Raw genomic sequence first — 19,590 nt, 5'->3', positions numbered from 1 at the left:
ACTCAGCATCATTTCCATCCTATTCTATATTCTCTGCAGGTTGAAGGAAGAGCCTCAGAACTATATTCCTTAGAATCTCTTTCCAGTAGGGTGTTACAGATTCTGCCAATAATAAGTGTTTGCCCAAAGCTTGAAAGGGAAAGAGAGGGAAAACAATTATTTGTTCAGAGGTGACTGGGCAGTGTGCAGGACTATGGCAGAAGACAGATGAAGGGTTTCGGGCATTCTCCTAAAAAGTATAGATTTCACTGCTACGTGAGACCAAACCCATCAGTGGCAGCTTGGAGCTCTGATTTCTGCACTGTGGGTTTCTTCAAGGCAGCAACAGATTTCCCTGCCTTCATTTTTTTGGCTCTTCCAACACTTGTATAAGTTTCTAATTCACTTCATTAAAGCCTTTCCTGCTTTTCAGAATATCTCATGGGCTTTGCTTTTTAGACTAAACCCAATTGTTATGGGCTGAATTGTGTCCTCCCCAAGTTCCTAGGTTGAAGCACTCACGTCTAGTACCTCAGATTGTGACTACATTTGGAAATAGACATTTAGAGAAGTGATTAAGTTAAAATGAGGTCTTTCAGGTGGGCTTCATCAAGTCTGACCAGTGTTCTGATAAGAGGAGGACATTTGGATACACAAGGAGACACCGGGGATGCATTCCCAAAGAAGAAAGACCACTGAGGACATCTCAAGAAGGTGGCCATCTGCAGGCCAAAGAGAAAGGCCTCGATAGAAACCAATCTGTTGAGACCATGAGCTCAGGTTTCTAGCCTCCAGCACTGGGAGAAAATAAATACTATCCTGGGGTGTTTTGTCATGGCAGCCCTAGGAAACCAATATACTAGTCTGAACAGTAACTGGATTGCTCGAACACTGAGTCTCAGTTGTCCCTCTGATTCTTTGGGGTGAGACAGCGTGGTTGGAGAGGAGTTGAAGGTAACACGTATTTGTGAGTCACCTGAAAAATTCACACAAGGTCCAACTCATCCAGAAGTTGCTGCTATACTAATGCCATGAAAATTCTAGCTCCTGGCCTGGATCAGAGCTGAGTTCAGATCAACACCCAGGAAAAACTGGCCTGGTGTGGCTGTCATGCAACATGGTCACTCAGTTTTTTCTGCACACCCACAGAGACCACCATTGCATTCCTCCCCACCTCCAGGCCAGCCCAGGGCCCCACCAGCACAGAGCTTTGCAGCCACTACACCGAACTGGTTGCCAGTAGAGAACATTCAGTAGGGGAGTTTGGGTGGCTTTATCTAATTCAGTTTTGAGGGTAAAGAAGAAATGAAAACCCAACATAGAGTATGTGCAGGGCGTTGGAAGGACTGGAAACCAGAACTGAGTTATGAAGGCCTACTGAGAAAAAGAGATCCTGAAGAATCCTTCGTCAGAGCAGGAAGTGAACTAAGGGGCCTGAGAGACAAAAACGGTCCTGGCAGAGCCTACGAGGAAGTGGTTAACTCTACTTTCTAATCTAGAGGGGAGACAGCCTTCAACGCCTCCCCCCTGCCCAGGCTCACCCTTCCCAGAGAGGTGGAAGGTCACAAATAGAGGTCCATATCTCATGGGCTCCAAGGACACATAGGCCCCAGTGGCACTTCCAGATTAAAGTGATGACAGAGCATTTTTTCATGTATCTGTTAGCCATTTGTATGTCTTCATTGGAAAAGTGTCTATTCATATCTTCTGCCCATTTTATGATTTATTCATTTGTTTCTTGTTCAAAATCATTAGCCATCAGGGAAATTCAAATCAAAACCACACTGAGATACCACCTTACGCCAGTTAGAATGGCAAAAATTGACAAGGCAAGAAATAACAATTGTTGGAGAGGATGTGGAGAAAGGGGATCCCTCTTACACTGTGGGTGGGAATGCAAGTTGGTACAGCCACTCTGGAAAACAGCGTGGAGGTCCCTTAAAAAGTTAAAAATTGAGCTACCCTATGATCTAGCCATTGCACTACTGGGTATTTACCCCAGAGATACAGACGTAGTGAAGAGAAGGGCCATATGCAACCCAATGTTCACAGCAGCATTGTCCACAATAGCTAAATCATGGAAGGAGCTGAGATGCCCTTCAACAGATGACTGGATTAAGAAGATGTGATCCATATATATATAATGGAATATTACTTAGCTATCAAAAAGAACGATTTCTCAACATTTGCTGCAACATGGACGGCACTGGAGGAGATAATTCTAAGTGAAATAAATCAAGCAGAGAAAGACAATTATCATATGGTTTCTCTCATCTATGGAACATAAGAAATAGGATGATCGGTAGGGGAAGAAAGGGATAAAAAAAGGGGGGTAATCAGAAGGGGGAATGAAGCATGAGAGACTATGGACTCTGAGAAACAAACTGAGGGCTTCAGAGGGGAGGGGGTAGGGGAATGGGATAGGCTGGTGATGGGTAGTAAGGAGGGCACGTATTGCATGGTGCACTGGGTGTTATACACAACTAATGAATCATGGAACTTTACATCAAAAACCAGGGATGTACTGTATGGTGACTAACATAATAAAAAAATATTATTTAAATAAATAAATAAATAAATAAATAAATAAATAAATAAATAAGGTATGACAGAGGGGACAGGACTTGCTGCCTTTCCCTGCTTCTGGTATGGTGAGAGGGTTCTAAGGCATTGTTCTCTTTTATTTTACTGATGAGGATTCCAGAGGATAAACTCGCACAATGTCGCCTAAGTACTGCCATAGCTGGATTGATTGCAATCCAATCTTACTCCAAGATCACCTATTTTGCCATTTTGTCATATTGCCTCACCGAAGCACTTCAGGGCCTACCAACCGAGCATTGCCAGTGATGAAGCGATCTGCGGCTGTACTACAAATACCACCTTCACATGTCCCTGTCCACCAAACACAGCAGCTCTCCCCACAGTATTCACGTGTACCATCTATTCCACTCTGTGGAGCTTATTTAAAGTAAAGGAGTACTTTTGTTTTTCCCAGGGAGTCTAACCAAAAAAGAATAATTTGTGTGTAGGAGTTAGGAATAAAGGTTTTTCTTAAGATATTTCAAAGATTTTCTCAAATGTTCCATTACTACAGTGAAACAAAAGTTGTATTACATATTTACGTGGGTGGTTCTAAGATTGTAATTGTAGCTTTAATTAGATCAGAAACAGAAATCAGACCATAACTGAAGGAAAAGAGTATAATTTTTAAGCAGAGTGGCAACCGAAGACAAAGACATTTAAACAATTATCTTCCTATGGTATACTGAAAGCAAGTTGGCCATCTTTTTTCCATTATTCAAGAAAACCTTGTAGTGATTTTGGCTCTCATTAAATATTTGTTTACAGCTTTTCTTTATCTGTTTTATTCATGGGCTGGTCTCCTTGCCCACACCCAGACCCTCTATGCTGACATAAATTGAATCACTCCACTAGCAACCAAAGTTCAAATTCAATTCAAGCTGGTTTCAATGTACTTAGATGTAATTTTCACCTCTTTATACCTAATTCAAGTCATTTATGAGATGTATATAATCTTCCCTCAGTCTGGAGGGTTTGCCCCACCTTACATTTTAAATGTTTCTGTAAAAGGGCAGATGAATCACTGTTCATCTTTTAATGGAATTTGTACAGCAAGTATTGAAACATGAGAAGACATTGAATATTCCCTGAGGCTTTCATCTCCTTAATCAAAGTCAAGGCAATGGAAGCCCAGAGTTCCTGCCAAGAGAAAGTACAGCCCATGAGGAAAATGAGAGGAAGAGGGTGGTCACACAGACAATCCTACTTTGGAAAATTTTTTTTAATCTTGACTCTGTTTTTTTTTTAATTTCAAGCCCAATTGGTATTTTAATTTCGGGAGATCTTGTCAATCAACTAGGCAGATAAGCCAGATCCAGTGAACCTCACATCTCATGCTAGATAGGACTTAAGTAAACCTACTCGATTTCCTAACCATGTCTTCTTGCACTGTTTTTCCAGTAAAAGAAATATTATAGAGCACTAAAGCCTTTTTCAGAAAACAAAAACTCTCCCAATACAACTGATTCAATTTTGTGTATTTCTGCCCTTTGGTTATTTACACCGATGTATCCATTTAATGTTTAACTCTCAGGCTATGAGATAAATAACAGCCCATCCACCCCAGTGAAATGCTGCTCACAAAGGAAGGTGTTTCCAGACACCACCGCCTTGGAAGTGAGAACTGAAATGGGAGGATCCTGCCCGTGGGCCTCGCTGTCCTACCAGTCCCTGGTTACTGTCTCCTCATTTCCCCCCAGCCCCCAAATTCCTATTTTTTATTTACTAACAATCCCAAAACTAACATAAATCTTTGTCTTTCATCTTCTGCATAACAAAAACAGAAGGGTTTTTTTGAGGGCAAGGACAAACTCTGTTCATCTCAGCGCTTAATACAGTGTTGGGGCATAAAGCATATTTGTCACCAAATAAAAACTACAAGGAAAAGAGCGATTTGTGTCCTTTTTGGCTTCAAATCTGTGTCACCTCTTTAAATATCTTATCTCCTGAAATCACAGATTAAGTGTCAAAGAAGAATAAATCACCGTTGCCACATTTAACACTTGTACATTTTATTTAATTAAATCAGCCATTGTACACATTGCAGCTATGTATTGTTAGTGTTGTATTTTTTTTCCATTAACTAATACATGCCCTCATAGATATATTCAATTAGTGTTATCACCATGGGAACAAGATGCTGATTCATCAACTGAAAATTCACTTCTTCTCACAGTATTCAAGTTTTTTGATTACACAGCAAAAATCAAAAATCAAAAAAAGGTGAATAACCATTATGTTGTTACACAGACATCATCTGCACTGCAAATAACACAACAGAAATGCTTTTCTTGAGCTCCAGTGAAGGGTTTGACAAGAAGGCCATGGTACGTCTCAAAAAGTTTCACCATGAACCTCTCTCATTTTGGCTGCCAAAGAAAGCTTTATTTCCTATCCAACTGCCAGAAAGTGCTAGCATATGAGGCTTTAAGAGATTTGGCTTGTGGGAAACCTCCCTCCCAGGAAATTTTCTCCCTTGGCAACATTACTTGAAATGATGAAGTGCCATTGTTTGTCACATTTGTTTTTGACATTTGGAGCAATGAGTCATTTTTGCACAACAGGAAAAGACCAGATAGAATTGGAAAATGTTCAATCCCTGGAGGATAGACTCTTTTTTTTATTTAATTTCATCTTCATTGAATATACTTTTCTTTAACAAATAACTGATTCGAAATGTATACTGTTTATATGAATATATTTGTGAATATATATATATGTTAAAATGCTACACAGCTTCAACCACTAGAGGAATAAGGAATAGGACATGGAAATCACTCAGACGATTAAAGTTCCTTCTCTGAAACAAACAAAAAAGTGCACAAATGCACTTGAGTTTCCAAGGGAGTTTGGATTTCAAATAAATAAATCAAAAATTTTAACCAAAACCAAATTTGTAAGGATTTCTCAACCTTGTCTGCAAGCTAAAAAACAGACCTAGCGGAAAAGTGAAAAGTGCTTGCTCAGGGTCAAGAGAATGAAAACCATCAGTGTGATTAGAAGAGGAGATTTGACTGGTTTTGATTTTTAAATGCTACATGCAGGTATTAGAGAAGATATAAACCCGGGGTGGGGGGGAACCACTCCAACATGGTGAAGGAGTTTAACCTTTTGTGTAGTGGGTAAATCTTGTTTCCAATGGATTATCTACAGTGCAGTGGCCAGAAGAAAGTACCACCAATAAGACAGCGTGGTTTGCTAAAGCAGCAATGAAAACTGGAAAACTACAGTAGTTATAGCTTTTAAAATACCCTGCCAATGTGTCCAAAATCTAAAAGACCTGAAGATGCTAGAAGGCCACACGATGTGGCTGCTAGCAGCTGAATACCTCATTGTCTCATTCCGTTGGCCTTCTGCTCCCCTTCTCCCCTCCCTCGTGTGGCGTTGGAGAATCCTAAATCAAGGCTGGCCAGCACCAGCAGTAAGTGCTTAGTTAGGATAGTTCCTTGAGGTTATTAACCCATCTTTAAGTAGGAGCAATGGCTACTCTGGAAGTTCTAAGGACATGGTAGGTCTGAAGTGCTTCTTTTGCAGAACTGTATTATCATTCGATTGTGTTAGCAATATCTTAATTAACCATTGTTCAGCAATTTCTAGAGGCCTTTTATTCCATGATGCCCAGTGTAGTTATGATAGGCAGTGGTTTTAATTTTAATATGTTGTTCATCCGAGCATTTTAGCTATATACATGGTCCAAGGACATCCCTCGGAAGGACTCCCAGATACCGTCACTTGAAGAGGTCTGTAGGTGAAGTTCTTCTGATCGATGGATTTTCGTGGAGCTTGTGCAGGAGCAAAGAACGATGGAGGTGGCCAGTTCCCAGTTTAGCACAGACACGACAAAGTAGTGGATACAGCATCCAGGCTGAAGGATGCTATCTTTGGTCACAAATTAGCTTACAGTTAAAGAGGATGGAGAAAAACTGAAACAGAATGCAGTGTGTATTTGCTAAAAGTGGAAGTGTCAGGGAATCCCATTAGGCCGGGTAGGTCACTCTGCTAATGAAACGGGAAGTTGCATATTGAGTGAATGTGTGGTTTCTGGTGTGAGGACTGGGCAGCCCCTCATTTGGCCTCTTGTTTCGAGTCCTCCTTGCAGAAATGCCGAAGGAGTTGCTGGAGGTCGCGCTGGAGGTCATCTTGGTCTAGTGCTTCCGGTACGTCCTCCAGGTGCTCCAAGTAAATGTGTTTTCCATGCTGGTCCTTCACCACAGCCCTCTTCTGTGTACTGGCTTTACTCATTGTTGTCCTGGAGGAGAGCAGACAAGAGAGAATTATGCTTTCTTCACTAAAACGCAGCCACGCCATCTTTTCAATGGGGGTAACCATGACATGAAAGTACTTTACTGTCCTACCTCTAGATACTTCTACACTGAGCCATCTTTCCACATCTTTCTTTTAAACGTGGCCTCTCCTATCTGACATGAGTCAGGAAATGTTTTAAAGTGTTTCAGAACAAAGAATATTTTTTAAAACTTTAAGAACTATTTCAAATAAATAAAACCATGCTTTAATAAGAGTCTCTCCAAAAGTAACCATATAATCATTCATATTTTGTTTAAGGTGCACTGATTTGAAAGAGCTTGGCTCGGGGCTCCTGGGTGGCGCAGTCGGTTAAGCATCCAACTCTTCATTTAGGCTCAGGTCGTGATCTTGGAGTCGTGGGATCGAGCCCGGCATCAGGCTCCACGCTCAGCCGGGATATGAGAATCTCTCTCCCTCCTTCTGCCCCTTCTGCTCGTGCTCTCTCTCTCTTCCTAATATAAACAATATAAATAAATAAATCTTTAAAAAAAGAAAGAGCTCGGCTCGTCCTGAAACAGGGATTCCATATGTACTTTTTGACAGGCTGAGAAAAATAGTTTTTTATTTTTTTAAACACCTTAGCTGCCAACTTAATCCTTAGAGTTGCATCCTGTTCTTGGAAAACTTTTCCATGAGACATAGATCTTTAAAAACCGAAATCTTATTCTATCAACCTAGAGGAAGGTGACTACTAATGAGAGATGAGTTTCCCCAGGCGCCAAAACTTCATCTGGAGATGGTGGGGAAGAGAAAAGAGAAAAAACACGGAGAGACAAATTCTTCCTCCATCTGCTCCGATCTCCGTAGACTTTGCCCATTTTTGGTCTTCTATGCCATTGAACAGTCTGCTGCTTTCTTGGCTCCCTCCTGACTAGTGATTACTCGACAAAAGGGGCTCTGATGTACGGTGATATTTTGTATTACCATTTTCCTGTATCCCTACTTGAAAACGATTATGCTGTAAGTTGTACACCCTCTCTTCTTCTCACTACTTCTAAATAGAAGTATTCATTCTGTAAATATGTGGTGAACATTTTATGTGCCAGGCCCTATTATTACAATGAATAAGGAAAATGAATCTCAGAGATTTTAAGCAATGCTCCAAATACAAAGTAACACAGTTAGTATGAAGTGGGGCCAAGACTCAAAGATTCCAGAGCCTGAATCCGTAACCACGATGCCACGCATCTTCACTGAAAACCACGGTAGAAATGAGCAGTTTTTAGCACTTTACCCAGCATTTTTCTTATGGATTCCTAGTGTTAAGAAGCTGGAGGTTCTGCCCTTATCATTACTCTACCTTCTAACACTGCCATGCATTGAAGATCACCCTGATTTTTTTTTTTTTTTTTTTTTAGAAGACTTCTATTAGCCAAAATACTTTCAGCTTTCTTTTGGGCATCCTTGCGTCCTTCTTCCTTCTTCTTTCACGTTCTCTTCTTCTCTCCCTTCCTTCAACACCACGTGAAATTATTTTGTATCTGAAAGCGAACTTAAATTTGTTCCTTTTTTAAAAAAATATTTATTTTAGGGGCGCCTGGGTGGCACAGCAGTTAAAGCGTCTGCCTTCGGCTCAGGGCGTGATCCCGGCGTTATGGGATCGAGCCCCACGTCAGGCTCCTCCGCTAGGAGCCTGCTTCTTCCTCTCCCACTCCCCCTACTTTTGTTCCCTCTCTCGCTGGCTGTCTCTATCTCTGTCGAATAAATAAATAAATAAAAATCTTGAAAAAAAAATTTATTTTAGATATTTTTAGTATTTTTTAAAAATTATCTAAAAAATATTTAGATTTTTATAATTAAAAAATTTATTTATTTTAAAGAAAGAGAGAGCTGGGGGAAAGGCAAAGGGAGAAAGAATCCTCAAGGAGACTACCCACTGAGTGTAGAACCCAACGCAGGGCTCAATCCCAGGACCCTGAGATCATGACCTGAGGCAGACGTTTAACCAACTGAGCCACCCAAATGCACCAAATTTGTCCCTCTTGATAAAAAGGTCAAGTTTGGTTCTAATGATTGAAATCAGATCATGTTTTTCTTCTCTCAAAAGGCAAATACCTGATTATTTGTGCCAAGAGCTGAGAGAAGCCTTCATGGCATTGGTGTGTATATGTGGGTTGGGGGGGGGGGGGCGGTAGGATAAGCTTCTATCACAGGACAATCCCTGATATTTTGTGCAGATCTATGTGGATGAATGTGTTTATGAGTATGCATATCCACAAGCAGTGGGATGAATCTACTCGTATGTATATCGGAGGGCAGTGGATATGGTAAAACGCCTTCAGCAACATACAAGATAAAAGTGTTGTATATGACAAATACAGTTCCGTAACTAAATAGCTATAGAATTTAGTTGAGTTGTCTATGTCCCGGCTTTAAATTCACCAGCTGTGACTGAGAACTTTGGATTAACTGGTCTCTAAATGTCCAACTTAAAGACCTCACGATGCTAGAGTGTGTACATGGTTTATGTGGTTTTATCTGAGTAACTGAATACAAGACTTAAAAGTTCAGAGTATAGAAGGCACTTTATCCTTAATTTATGCAGCATTTTGAAAGTTCTCTGAGCAATTACACTCCTAAGTTCTTAGCCGCTGCTGTTGTTCACATGTGATTGGAGGGCGGGATCATGACAGAACCCTTAATTCACTGTTCCTAATTATTATGTTCTACAGGCTAAAAATAGCTTTGTAGAGTACTACCAATAACAATCTTTTTCCTCTTTACAATGAGGTGAAAAGCACAATAGTAACTTGAATTTCCACTGTGTTTTCACGGAGAAGCTGAGAGCACTTTACTGGCACGGTGCTGCTACAGAACCAGAGAGAAGGGCCAGGAGACGAGGCGAGGGGGCTCAAGCTCCCACGGGGAATAGGTGATGGGACGGGCTAACCAGAGAGCTTCCAGCTGCTCCCCTTTCACAGGCACAAACGTGAGCTGCTTACTGCTTTTACGGCACTTTCTCAACTCAGTAGCCTCCCTGGTTTCAGCACTTCTAGGGACATTCAGGTTTGTGGGCATCAAACTCACGCTCAGGTGATTTGCCACTCACATGCGGGATCGTGAAACAGCTTAAAGCTTTTGAAAGGAGGCAAAAAAACCCAAACAAACCCAAAAGCATATACCACGCCCAGTTATGATTTGCTAAGATTGAGCTGAAGGCAGCAGGTCACGAGATTAATTTGTGAGCAGCTGCTTAGATTCCTCTTCATTTGCGCTCCAAATCTGACAACACAATGGAAGATCCCAGCCCGCTGGCCCCAGCAAAATGGAGGACTTGTTGAAACCCAAGGAGTGACCGTGTAAACAGAAGTCTCATTCTCCTCAAGCCTTGGTGTTACTTTCAAAGCATCAAGAGGACACTAAGGGTATGACACACGACAGATCTACCACTCGACAAAAACATACAATACGAGAGAATTGGAAGTTACCAAGGGATGTTAAGGTAAATACGTAGGGGCTGTTTTTCTTTTCTTAAAATTGGAAAAAAAATTAAGGTGTTAGTTGGCAAAGCATAACCCCATGCTAACCCAAACCTTTTAATTATTGATCCATCCTCTTTCAGGATTTCATTCTCTACTAAACTGGGGAAGTGCACTTTCATGTGGCTACCTGTATAACTCAAAGCCTGAAGAAAAGAGAAAACAGGACAAAACCCATCGTAAACCATAGACTTAAAAATAATCTATTCCTGTGCTTAATCGATAGTAAGTATAAAAAGCTATACTTGCACGGATAAATAGTAACAATCTTGGGATCAAATATAAGAATTGAGTTTTATTTAAATTCTCCCCATTTGTGAGGGACACATACTACAATGCTTTATAAATGCTGGTAAATAACATCTGTACTGATTGACTTTTCATTTTCTCCTCATCTCACCCCCCTTCTTTCCCCAGCGGAGATTCTACCGATAACTATAATGATCAGAGGCAAAATAAGCAAGAAATGAATAAGGCCCAATGTGTGCAACTCACACAATTCATCTTCTGATTATCCAAGGTCAAGGTACTTTCCTTCAAAGTATTTAAATAAAGTATGCTTTTCACATCCCAGTGCATTCATATATAATCTCAATGCATATTGTGGGTATAGAAGAGGACACACATGTAACATTTAGCTTCAAAATGTCTCAATAGCAAAAAATGTTCTGTAGATGTTTGCATATGCCCACAATCCCTTAGTCAAAACCCTTGGGGTCAGAAGTGTTTCAGGACCCAGAAGTTTTTCTTTTTGGATTTTAGAAAGGTGATATGATATATACACTGTACGTTCTAATATATCAGAAGAGGTTGGGCAGCATCCCGTAATCAAACTCAAAAATAGATCAAGAGCAATATATATGCATATATATAATTCACTCTAGGTAGGACTAAAAACCCTTCCATGTCCTAATAGCTCCATGTCATTTCCTATTAAGTCTTACTGCCAAATTAGCTTGCTACTTACTGAAAATCAGAACTTAAATAATTATAAAGGTTTATTTTATTTCTAGGTTTAAAATAAAACTGACTTTAATGCCAATCTTTGGAAATATTTGAGAATATTAGCTAGTAAAGACAATTTGCAACTTATTTATGTCTTTCTCTTATTAATTGGGAAGTCACCTCTGGGACCTCCAGGCAAGATGTAATTCCAGAAATTCTGATTCTGATTCAGCTGAAGCAAATCCTGGTCATCTAGATTTTTAAAATCATTTAAGGCGACACCGATGAATACCACGAGTTGTGGAAACATTACCTCACTGTACAAGTTACTCACACAGGAATTCTACTCTCTTGAATTATTCTGCACCCTTCCATGAATACATATATGGAATGACATAAGGATAAACCATTTTCTTTTTAAACTCAAAGCAAACATAAAACACACATACACAACAACAAAAAAGTGATAATGCTTCGATACCTCTTCAAAGTCATCTTTGGCTGAAGGAAGATCAGTGGCTAAACTAGAATCACCCAGATGTTTCTCCATCCTCTCTCCATGTACCATAGTTGTTTTAACAACTTTGCTGACTCTACGGCCTTCCACTGGTTCAGCCTGAAATTGTGAGGCACTGGACAAAATGCTGGGCTCAGACAAAGTTACCTAATGAATGAAGGACACACGATACATGGTTTCTGACTGCCACAATGTCACAGTGATGGATTTTTCTATGTAAAAACAAACAAACAAAAAACCAAAACCCTTCAATGGTATATACTGGTCTTCCAGAAAACAGTATTTTGGAAAAGAGAAGCAGTTACAAAAAGATAGAAAAAGCCAGTATTCAATTGGTAATGCCTCTGTCATGACTCTATGTACACAGCACCAAACCAACCACTCACGAGTCACCTGAACGAAAATCCGTCAGGAAGTACTGCGTATAAAAAACCGATTGCTCAGTGCAATGCAGACGTAACAGCCTGTTGATAAACCCTCTCTCCCACGTTTAAATGGTTTTGGCATGATGAAGATGAAATTAATCCACAAAGGAGAAACTCTCAAAGATAGGAGAGACCAAAAAAGTAGATTTCTGGAGAAACTTTGTGCATAATAATAAAATTTTGAGGATGTGAATGAATGCAAGACAGTGAGGATATCACAAATTATATGTCAAAGAGAGTAAACATTCCTCAAAGACAGTAGAATGGAAAGAAATAAAACTATAGATCAGGGAGCTTCTGGACCCTGGCTTTAATGACTCTGAAATGCACAAGTTTAAATCACAAATATTTATCAACAGGGCCCTACACAGGCTGCCACCCTGCCTGGGGAACAAGTACCACGACACAATTGTACGGGGTCTCTCCATGACATACTGTTTGCCAGCCAATGGAATTCTGGTCTCTTAAAATTTGACTTTTGGATTTCTGTTGTATGTACGCAACCATGAATTAAACAGAAAATAGAAATAAGGAGGACCAAACAGAGATCATGAGTATAATGGCTACAAATTTCCTCGATGGTTCTTTTAAAATGCCACAAAATCATGAAGAAAAAAATGAACGTGCATGTGAAAGTGCCATATAAGGGGGAGCAGTGGGGCCAATGTGGGTAAACTATTGCACCCACCTCTTCCGACTCCATTTCACACTTCTCCATAAAATCGGGTTGGAGAACCAGGTGATCTTACCTCTGACTGTTCGGTGTCACTCTTTAATACAATGCGCTTCATGACTTTGGAATAGCCATCTCCTTCCTCAATGCTGATGGGTCCCTGGGCTGTTCCTTGCATCGTAACCTCCTCTTTCTCTGTGCCATCAGAGGATACGTACCGCCTGATGATTTTCCTAGTGACCTGAAAGATATTTTGTTCATGTATCTTGTTTTTCAGGGACAGTACCAGGGGACTGATAAGTTTTAAACAGGAAGGTTGAAATCAACCACATTAGGACAATACCTTCTTGACCACAGTGTGTCCATGCTCATCAATGTATTCTTCTTCCGTGACTGTTTCTGGGGGTATGTCAGGCATAGCATCTCCCTAAACGGTTGAGAGAAAAGGGTCACTTCAGTGTTTGGCCCCAATTCCAAGAAACTCCTCCCAAGGGCTTATAATGTGAGCCATGTTAGAAAACGAAGGGAGCTACTGAGAAGCACTGCTGAGATGCCAAGTCCTGTCGAGTAGTATGTTTAAAAGAAAGAAACGGGAAAAAAAGGTGGGTAATAACATGCTTAGGAGAACTGGACCAAAGTTAGGTGTAAAACAAACACACAAACAAAAACAGACAAGCGAGGTGAGGTGGGCGGAACTGAAGAAGCGCTCTCGCTCTTGCTGTTCACTCCCTTGGAGGTGGGCTGCCAACGCGATCACCGCTGCATTGTCTTAACAAACCAAACTTAGGAGAGTTAGGGATCTGCTTTTGAATGGCCATGCACTACCTAAAAGAGCATGCCAAGCCCTCATTGCTCCAGGCCTGTCACTCTCTAGGGGTTATGGGGACAGAAGTGTCCCGGACGTGCAGTAATGTAACAGCTGGTACCTGAATAATCACTCGTCGGCGGACAACCCTGGTAGTTACCATCGCCTCCTCATCTGAGCTGGCCTCCAGCTCACCTAATTCCTCTGTTAGCTCCTGGTGGAAGCATGGAAGCATTGTTTTGTTTAATAGGCTAAGGAATGTCTTCACTACTGGTTTCTGGTTTAGTTCACACTGTTTCTCTGAAAGTCTCATTCATGGAGGCTTTGGTGGAAAAGCCAGCAGGGCAAACAGGTGGATGTCTGTCCCGCACTTCGGTTAGAATATAGTGTTTTTGTTCAATGAATGAAAAAAAAAATTCTGGAATTCTGAAAGCTGTCTGAGTGCCCATCTGTCAAAATCTGTCAGAAGAAATATGCAGCTTGTCCACATCACTTCTTGGACTTAAACTCCTGATAAATAACCAGCTGAAAACACAGAACTTAAGCAGCACAAAAAGCATTTGTAAGCCATTGACACTCAGGCTTAAGGCTTGGAATGATTAACCTGCAGGTATAGAAAAAACTTAATGCTTGTAGCAGAACTTTCTGCAAAAAGTCACAATTTCCTAAGAGCTGTTATCTAGCCAGTAGAGCGTCTCCCTGGCAACAAAGAAGCAGCCTATGAATAATATTAGACTCATTTTGCAGAGTAGTTAAGATGCACTGGCCAGTCTGATATTATGGGTCTGGCCCAGAGTCAGAGATGGAGCTAAAAACGTAATTTTAGGGGCGCCTGGGTGGCACAGCGGTTAAGCGTCTGCCTTCGGCTCAGGGCGTGATCCCAGCGTTCTGGGTTCGAGCCCCACATCAGGCTCTTCCACTATGAGCCTGCTTCTTCCTCTCCCACTCCCCCTGCTTGTGTTCCCTCTCTCGCTGGCTGTCTCTATCTCTGTTAAATAAATAAATAAAATCTTTAAAAAAAAAAAAACAACAACAAAAAAAACGTAATTTTAGATTAGAACATACATCTCGGGAGCATTCTATCAAATTACTCTTTCCTAATAGGATGCTGTTTTTTTTTAAAAAAGAAAACTCAATGAAATTTTTTCAACATATTTTTAGATATCTGATGTATTTCTATATGCTTTTCTGCCAAAGGAAAACATGTAAAATCTAAACCAAATTATACTTCAAATACATTCAGGAATCTGCTGCCCAGAAATATCAGCGAGAAAAGTGACTGAAATTGGATCCTCAAGATAGGGTCATGAGAAGTTAAGGGTCACAATAGGAAGCATCGCAGAGGTAATTGGATATTCATCAAAAATAAATGGAACAGACCTGTATAAAGTAGAATACAGAAGGACTTATCAAAATTTGCTTATGTGCGTTGAAAAAAATAAATGAATTATCCAGATAACTGTTTGAAATCTAAACTTCATTTAGCCAGTGGATTCTGAGGCTAAATTTAGTTAACTTCTAGGGCCAGATAGCGTCTTTGAAACATTTTTATTTGAATTCATTTAAGCCAAGAACTTGGGAGATGAGTAATTCTGTGCAAAGGTAAACTTAAAATAAAATTCCATTCATGGGATGAATTCATTATTTAAGATAACTGCCAAAATTGGGACACAGTTCTCATTTGCCTGAACCTCTCCTAATTTTAGTTATGATTTTAGACAAATCCTGCTAGCAAATGTCATCCTCGTAGTGAACAAAAGTAGGCCTTATGCCCACAGATAAGTTGTATCATTCGTTTCTCCAAAAAGTTTCAGTTCTTTCATGTAACTCATTCTTTACTGCTGAGACAGATATTAATGCTTTAAAAACACTTTGATGTATAAAATGCTTTTGAATTCTAAAAGGAAAAATATATGATTTTATCCATATTAAATTACATTTAATGCAAACAGATTCTGGGTCCCCCTTCCCTCCCTGAGATTCATTTTGATTCGGGCGCTCTGAGGGGGGCTCAACACCCCCGCCGTGAATGCTGAGGGATATGAACTGTTTAGAATACATTTTGAGAATAAATGGTTTAAATGAATTTCTTAAGATGGTCTCCACCCCTCTCTACAACATCAAAACTCACGTAATGACAAAGGAAACAGTGTGGTGTAAGCTCCTGCTCCTGTCAGGGATTCCGACATTCTGAATCAGCAGTAAGCTCAGGTACCACGTCCTTTTTTAAAGACATTCTTAAAATAGACATAAGGAGATCTATTTTGGAAATAATCTTTCCTTTAAGGAGAAAAATTTGTTTGGGGAGGTGAACCCCACTGGATATCCACAGTCTGCATGCTCGTCACGTGACTGCAGACAGATCTAACCGGGGTCTGGCTCCCACACGTTGCCATGTCTGGCGCTTACCTGAGGCCCTGGTAATCCCTCTCACTCATGTGCACGCCCATGGTTATCAATTCTGAAAAGCTACCTCAGGTATCTTGTTTCACCCCAGTGTTCATCTTCCTTAGCAAAGGGTTTTCCAATTGTAAAATGAGGGCTCAGGGTCAAATAGCTAGAACGGGAACATGTATCTTTTTTTCCTAGATTCTCTGGTCCCCAGGTTTTAAAAGGGACCGAGGGGTTCACATGACCCAGGTTAATTTTTTTCAGAGAAAAAATAAGCCACCAGAGAAATGGGAACGGGGAAGGTTTGTAGCTTTGCTGCCTGTGGGCAAGGAAACGGAGGACAGTCCTACCTTATGGAAAGCTGCATCTTCATCGAGTCTATCAAGGGCCTGTGGCTGGTCACCAGCAGACTCCACTATCACAAGGCTGGTTTTCTGAGAACTCTCCTCCCCATGTTCTGGGGGCTCTTCGGGTTCTTGTATGATGGGAGAGTCTCCCTGCTCACTAGATGTTGGGGTCTGGAGGTATGGCCTCTCCTCCTCAGGAGGGGTCCTAATTTCCTCAGGGGTCTTGCTGGGAGAGTCAGATACAGCCGTAGCCTTTTGAGTCTCTGACACTTCTGTCCCTGGGGTTGTCACGCTGAAATGGAAAAGCCAAGTTATACCATGACAGCATACACATTTCTCCTGCTGAAGTAAGGGAATTAGAAGGAAAAATGGAATTTATCTTCATGGCCCAGGGAAGTCAAAATAAGTTTTGTAAATGTGGCCAAGAAATGAAAATTGAATAAAAATCATGTAAGCTATTGTATAGAGTTATAGCTCATTGATCTAGCACTGACTGGGAAAGATGTATTCTAAGGATAAAAATTATCCTAAAATGTATTACCATTTCCTAATCTCTACAAAGTATATAAATTATAATTTCATCTTTTCTTTGATAACTCAAGGTGATCTTGAAGATTTGAGGAGGTTTATATAACAAAGATCTGTAGATCATAAGGCTTTCGAATCAAGAGTCAAAAAATTTTTGGGAAAAAATTTTAAAAACCAATATATAAACCCCATGTTAATATCGTTATCATAATTGTAAATATAGAGAGAATCTTATTATGCCTCTGGAAAACCGTATTACTTGACGGAAAGACCTGGTTAAAACTTTTTCTACTGACATCATTTGGAGTTACTTCAAGGCAATCTTTATAATCTCATTTTCTAAGAAAATTCTCTGCTTTTTCTGTTTAACTTATTGCAAATTTCTGTCCCTCCCTAGATATTAAGTGCCCAGAGTACCTCTCTGATATGCCCTCTTTGCTTCCCACCTTTTTCTTTTTCTTTCTCTCTTCTTTCTACTCTCCACCAAAATCTAAAAGGTAGTTGGGAGGTGGTGGCTCAGTGGAAAAAGGGGATGATTTTATTACCATTCACCCTCTTCTCAAGTTCCAGTGACCCCAGCACAAAGCTCGTTTAATGACAAGAGAAATGCTATGATGTAATCTCCTGACACACTATTCTCAGATTTCGGGGCCGGGGACACATTTGCCTTTTGCACAATCTGTTGTCTTTCTCTAAATAACAGGTGCCATTTAAACAGCTCTCTTTCTCCTTTGCTTCTCTAAAGCCCAGAACTTGAGTTCTGAGCTGCCTGCTCTGTAGAAGCCTCCTTGAGCCAGAAGCTCTCTGAAAAACTTCTCTTTCCTCCCACGCTGACCCCATCCCACCTCGTTTTCATGGTCCTTCATTCTGTGTGAATAATCTGTGCTGTGTTTCCAGTTTTACTGTTAGCCACCCCATCGCTTTGGTGAAACACACTGAGGGCTGCCTCACCTACGCTGTCACCATTCCCACTCTGAACGAGCTATGGGACAACTGGCACGTATCAAAGTGTTACAGAGAAGTGACGGGCAGGACTCTTAGAAGCACTAAGAATGAGGTCTGTGTGAAATTTTATACTTGAAACAATGCTTTCATGGGCACATCCTTGACCTGTGACACTATGAGATGAATAAGGTGTAAATTACTATAATTTAGAGATGTGGAAACAGAAAGCAAAAGGGCTTTGGGACTTGCCCAAGGTCACAGAACTGTTAGTTGGCTCAAGCAGATCTCCCACACAATGCTGTCACAATTACATCTCAAATCTTTTGCTCTTTTTCCATAGGTCTAGCCCTTGTTGTGGGGGGGGGGGGCGGTATTTGGACACCCTCTGAAAACAACTGACAGCGGTTTACGCCTGGCACTCTTGTCACACTGGCTTGTTTCTTGGAATTACATGCTACAGGCTTTCTTGTGAAACTCACAAGTACTCCTGCTGACACTCCAGGGAGGACTCTTCAGGCCGGTCTTGCATGTTCCCTGAGAGATCCTGTTGAACCTGCTCCTTGCGAGTTTGGGGAAAGAGCTCTGTTCCGGAGCTGTCCCCCTCGGCTTTGGGGATGCAGTCCTGAAAAGTGGAATAGCCGACCGAAATGTCTTCCTCGGACACGATGGGAGGCTGATCGCAGGATTCGCTCTCCTTAGAAACAGCTTGCTCCTCCTTCTGCTTGTGCTGTGCAGTGCACAGCTCCTCCTGAAGGGCGGAGAAGCCTACGGGGGAGAACAATTTAAATTATTTAATGGAAGCTCACTTGCAGTAAAAGGGTATTTGTAAAGGAACCATTATTGCGCCACACCCTGTGACCGATCCCAGGCTACACAGCTGACCTGCAAGATGCAGACCCGCTAGCCAAGCTCAGGCAAGTAAGTCTATTGAAATGCAGAGTGACCGGGCCACAGTGCCAGCCAATGAACGGGGAGCACCGACCCAGGGTTAAAGAATTAGGAAAGGAAATGCAGAGGGTGTGACATTTTAAGGAGCCCTAGTGATAAGGAGGCATTGACTGTGATACTAAGCGTAGAATGTAAGCGGTAAGAAGAATTAGAGCTTAAGATTAATTAATAATAGCGAATACATTTTAAATATTAATTACACGTCAGGCACTGTTCTAGGTGCTTGGTGAGTATTAACAACGCTCTGAGGTGAGTACCCTTTTTATGGAGGGTCTCTCAAGCCAGGCTCAGGGATTTTATTATATCCAGGGCAATGAGGAGTCACTGAAACATTTTTAGCAGAGGTATGACTGACATCCATCTACTTACTTATTGATGCAGCAGATCTATACTGAGTATCGACTATGCAGTAGATGCTGTTTAGATGTCAGACATACAGCAGTGAACAAGATAAAAAAGTCCTCACTGAACTTTTATTTCTGCAGATACACATTTATTATAAATTTTAGGAGAAAAAGAAACCAGGGTAGAAGTATAGAGCAAATAGGGCTAGTAGTTTAGATAGACCTGTCAGGAAAGAATCCTATTAGGAGATGATTTAATGAGATGTCACTCATGCTGTCCACTTGATTCCTTCAGGTGAGGTGGGAAGTACTATTATCATCTCTGGTTTTCAGATTGGAAAACAGGCACACGCCTCACACAGCTGGCACAAGGCCT

At 41.0% G+C, this 19,590-nt stretch overlaps 1 protein-coding gene across 30 annotated transcripts in view; it reads right to left on the bottom strand.

Moving 5' to 3' along the window:
- Nucleotides 1–4,557: 4,557 nt before the first annotated feature.
- ANK2 (ankyrin 2) overlaps nt 4,558–19,590 on the bottom strand; it is a 467,799-nt gene continuing 452,766 nt past the window's right edge. For 13 of the 30 annotated variants that reach the window (XM_057310028.1, XM_057310027.1, XM_057310029.1 and 10 more), the window contains 7 exons: nt 18,402–18,687; nt 16,453–16,741; nt 13,250–13,333; nt 12,983–13,147; nt 11,773–11,955; nt 10,401–10,492; nt 4,558–6,811 (listed from right to left, as the gene is read on the bottom strand). In XM_057310028.1, coding sequence (XP_057166011.1) covers nt 6,628–6,811; nt 10,401–10,492; nt 11,773–11,955; nt 12,983–13,147; nt 13,250–13,333; nt 16,453–16,741; nt 18,402–18,687 — 1,283 coding nt within the window. In that variant the 3' untranslated portion in view covers nt 4,558–6,627. Of the gene's footprint in view, nt 6,812–10,400; nt 10,493–11,772; nt 11,956–12,982; nt 13,148–13,249; nt 13,334–13,832; nt 13,926–16,452; nt 16,742–18,401; nt 18,688–19,590 lie in introns of all 30 variants that reach the window. The other 17 variants (XM_057310026.1, XM_044384283.3, XM_057310013.1 and 14 more) reach the window with 4 other exon arrangements.

Source organism: Ursus arctos, unplaced genomic scaffold, assembly GCF_023065955.2.
Source record: "Ursus arctos isolate Adak ecotype North America unplaced genomic scaffold, UrsArc2.0 scaffold_11, whole genome shotgun sequence".
Taxonomy (NCBI): domain Eukaryota; kingdom Metazoa; phylum Chordata; class Mammalia; order Carnivora; family Ursidae; genus Ursus; species Ursus arctos.
This window is presented reverse-complemented; position numbering and strand designations above follow the sequence as displayed.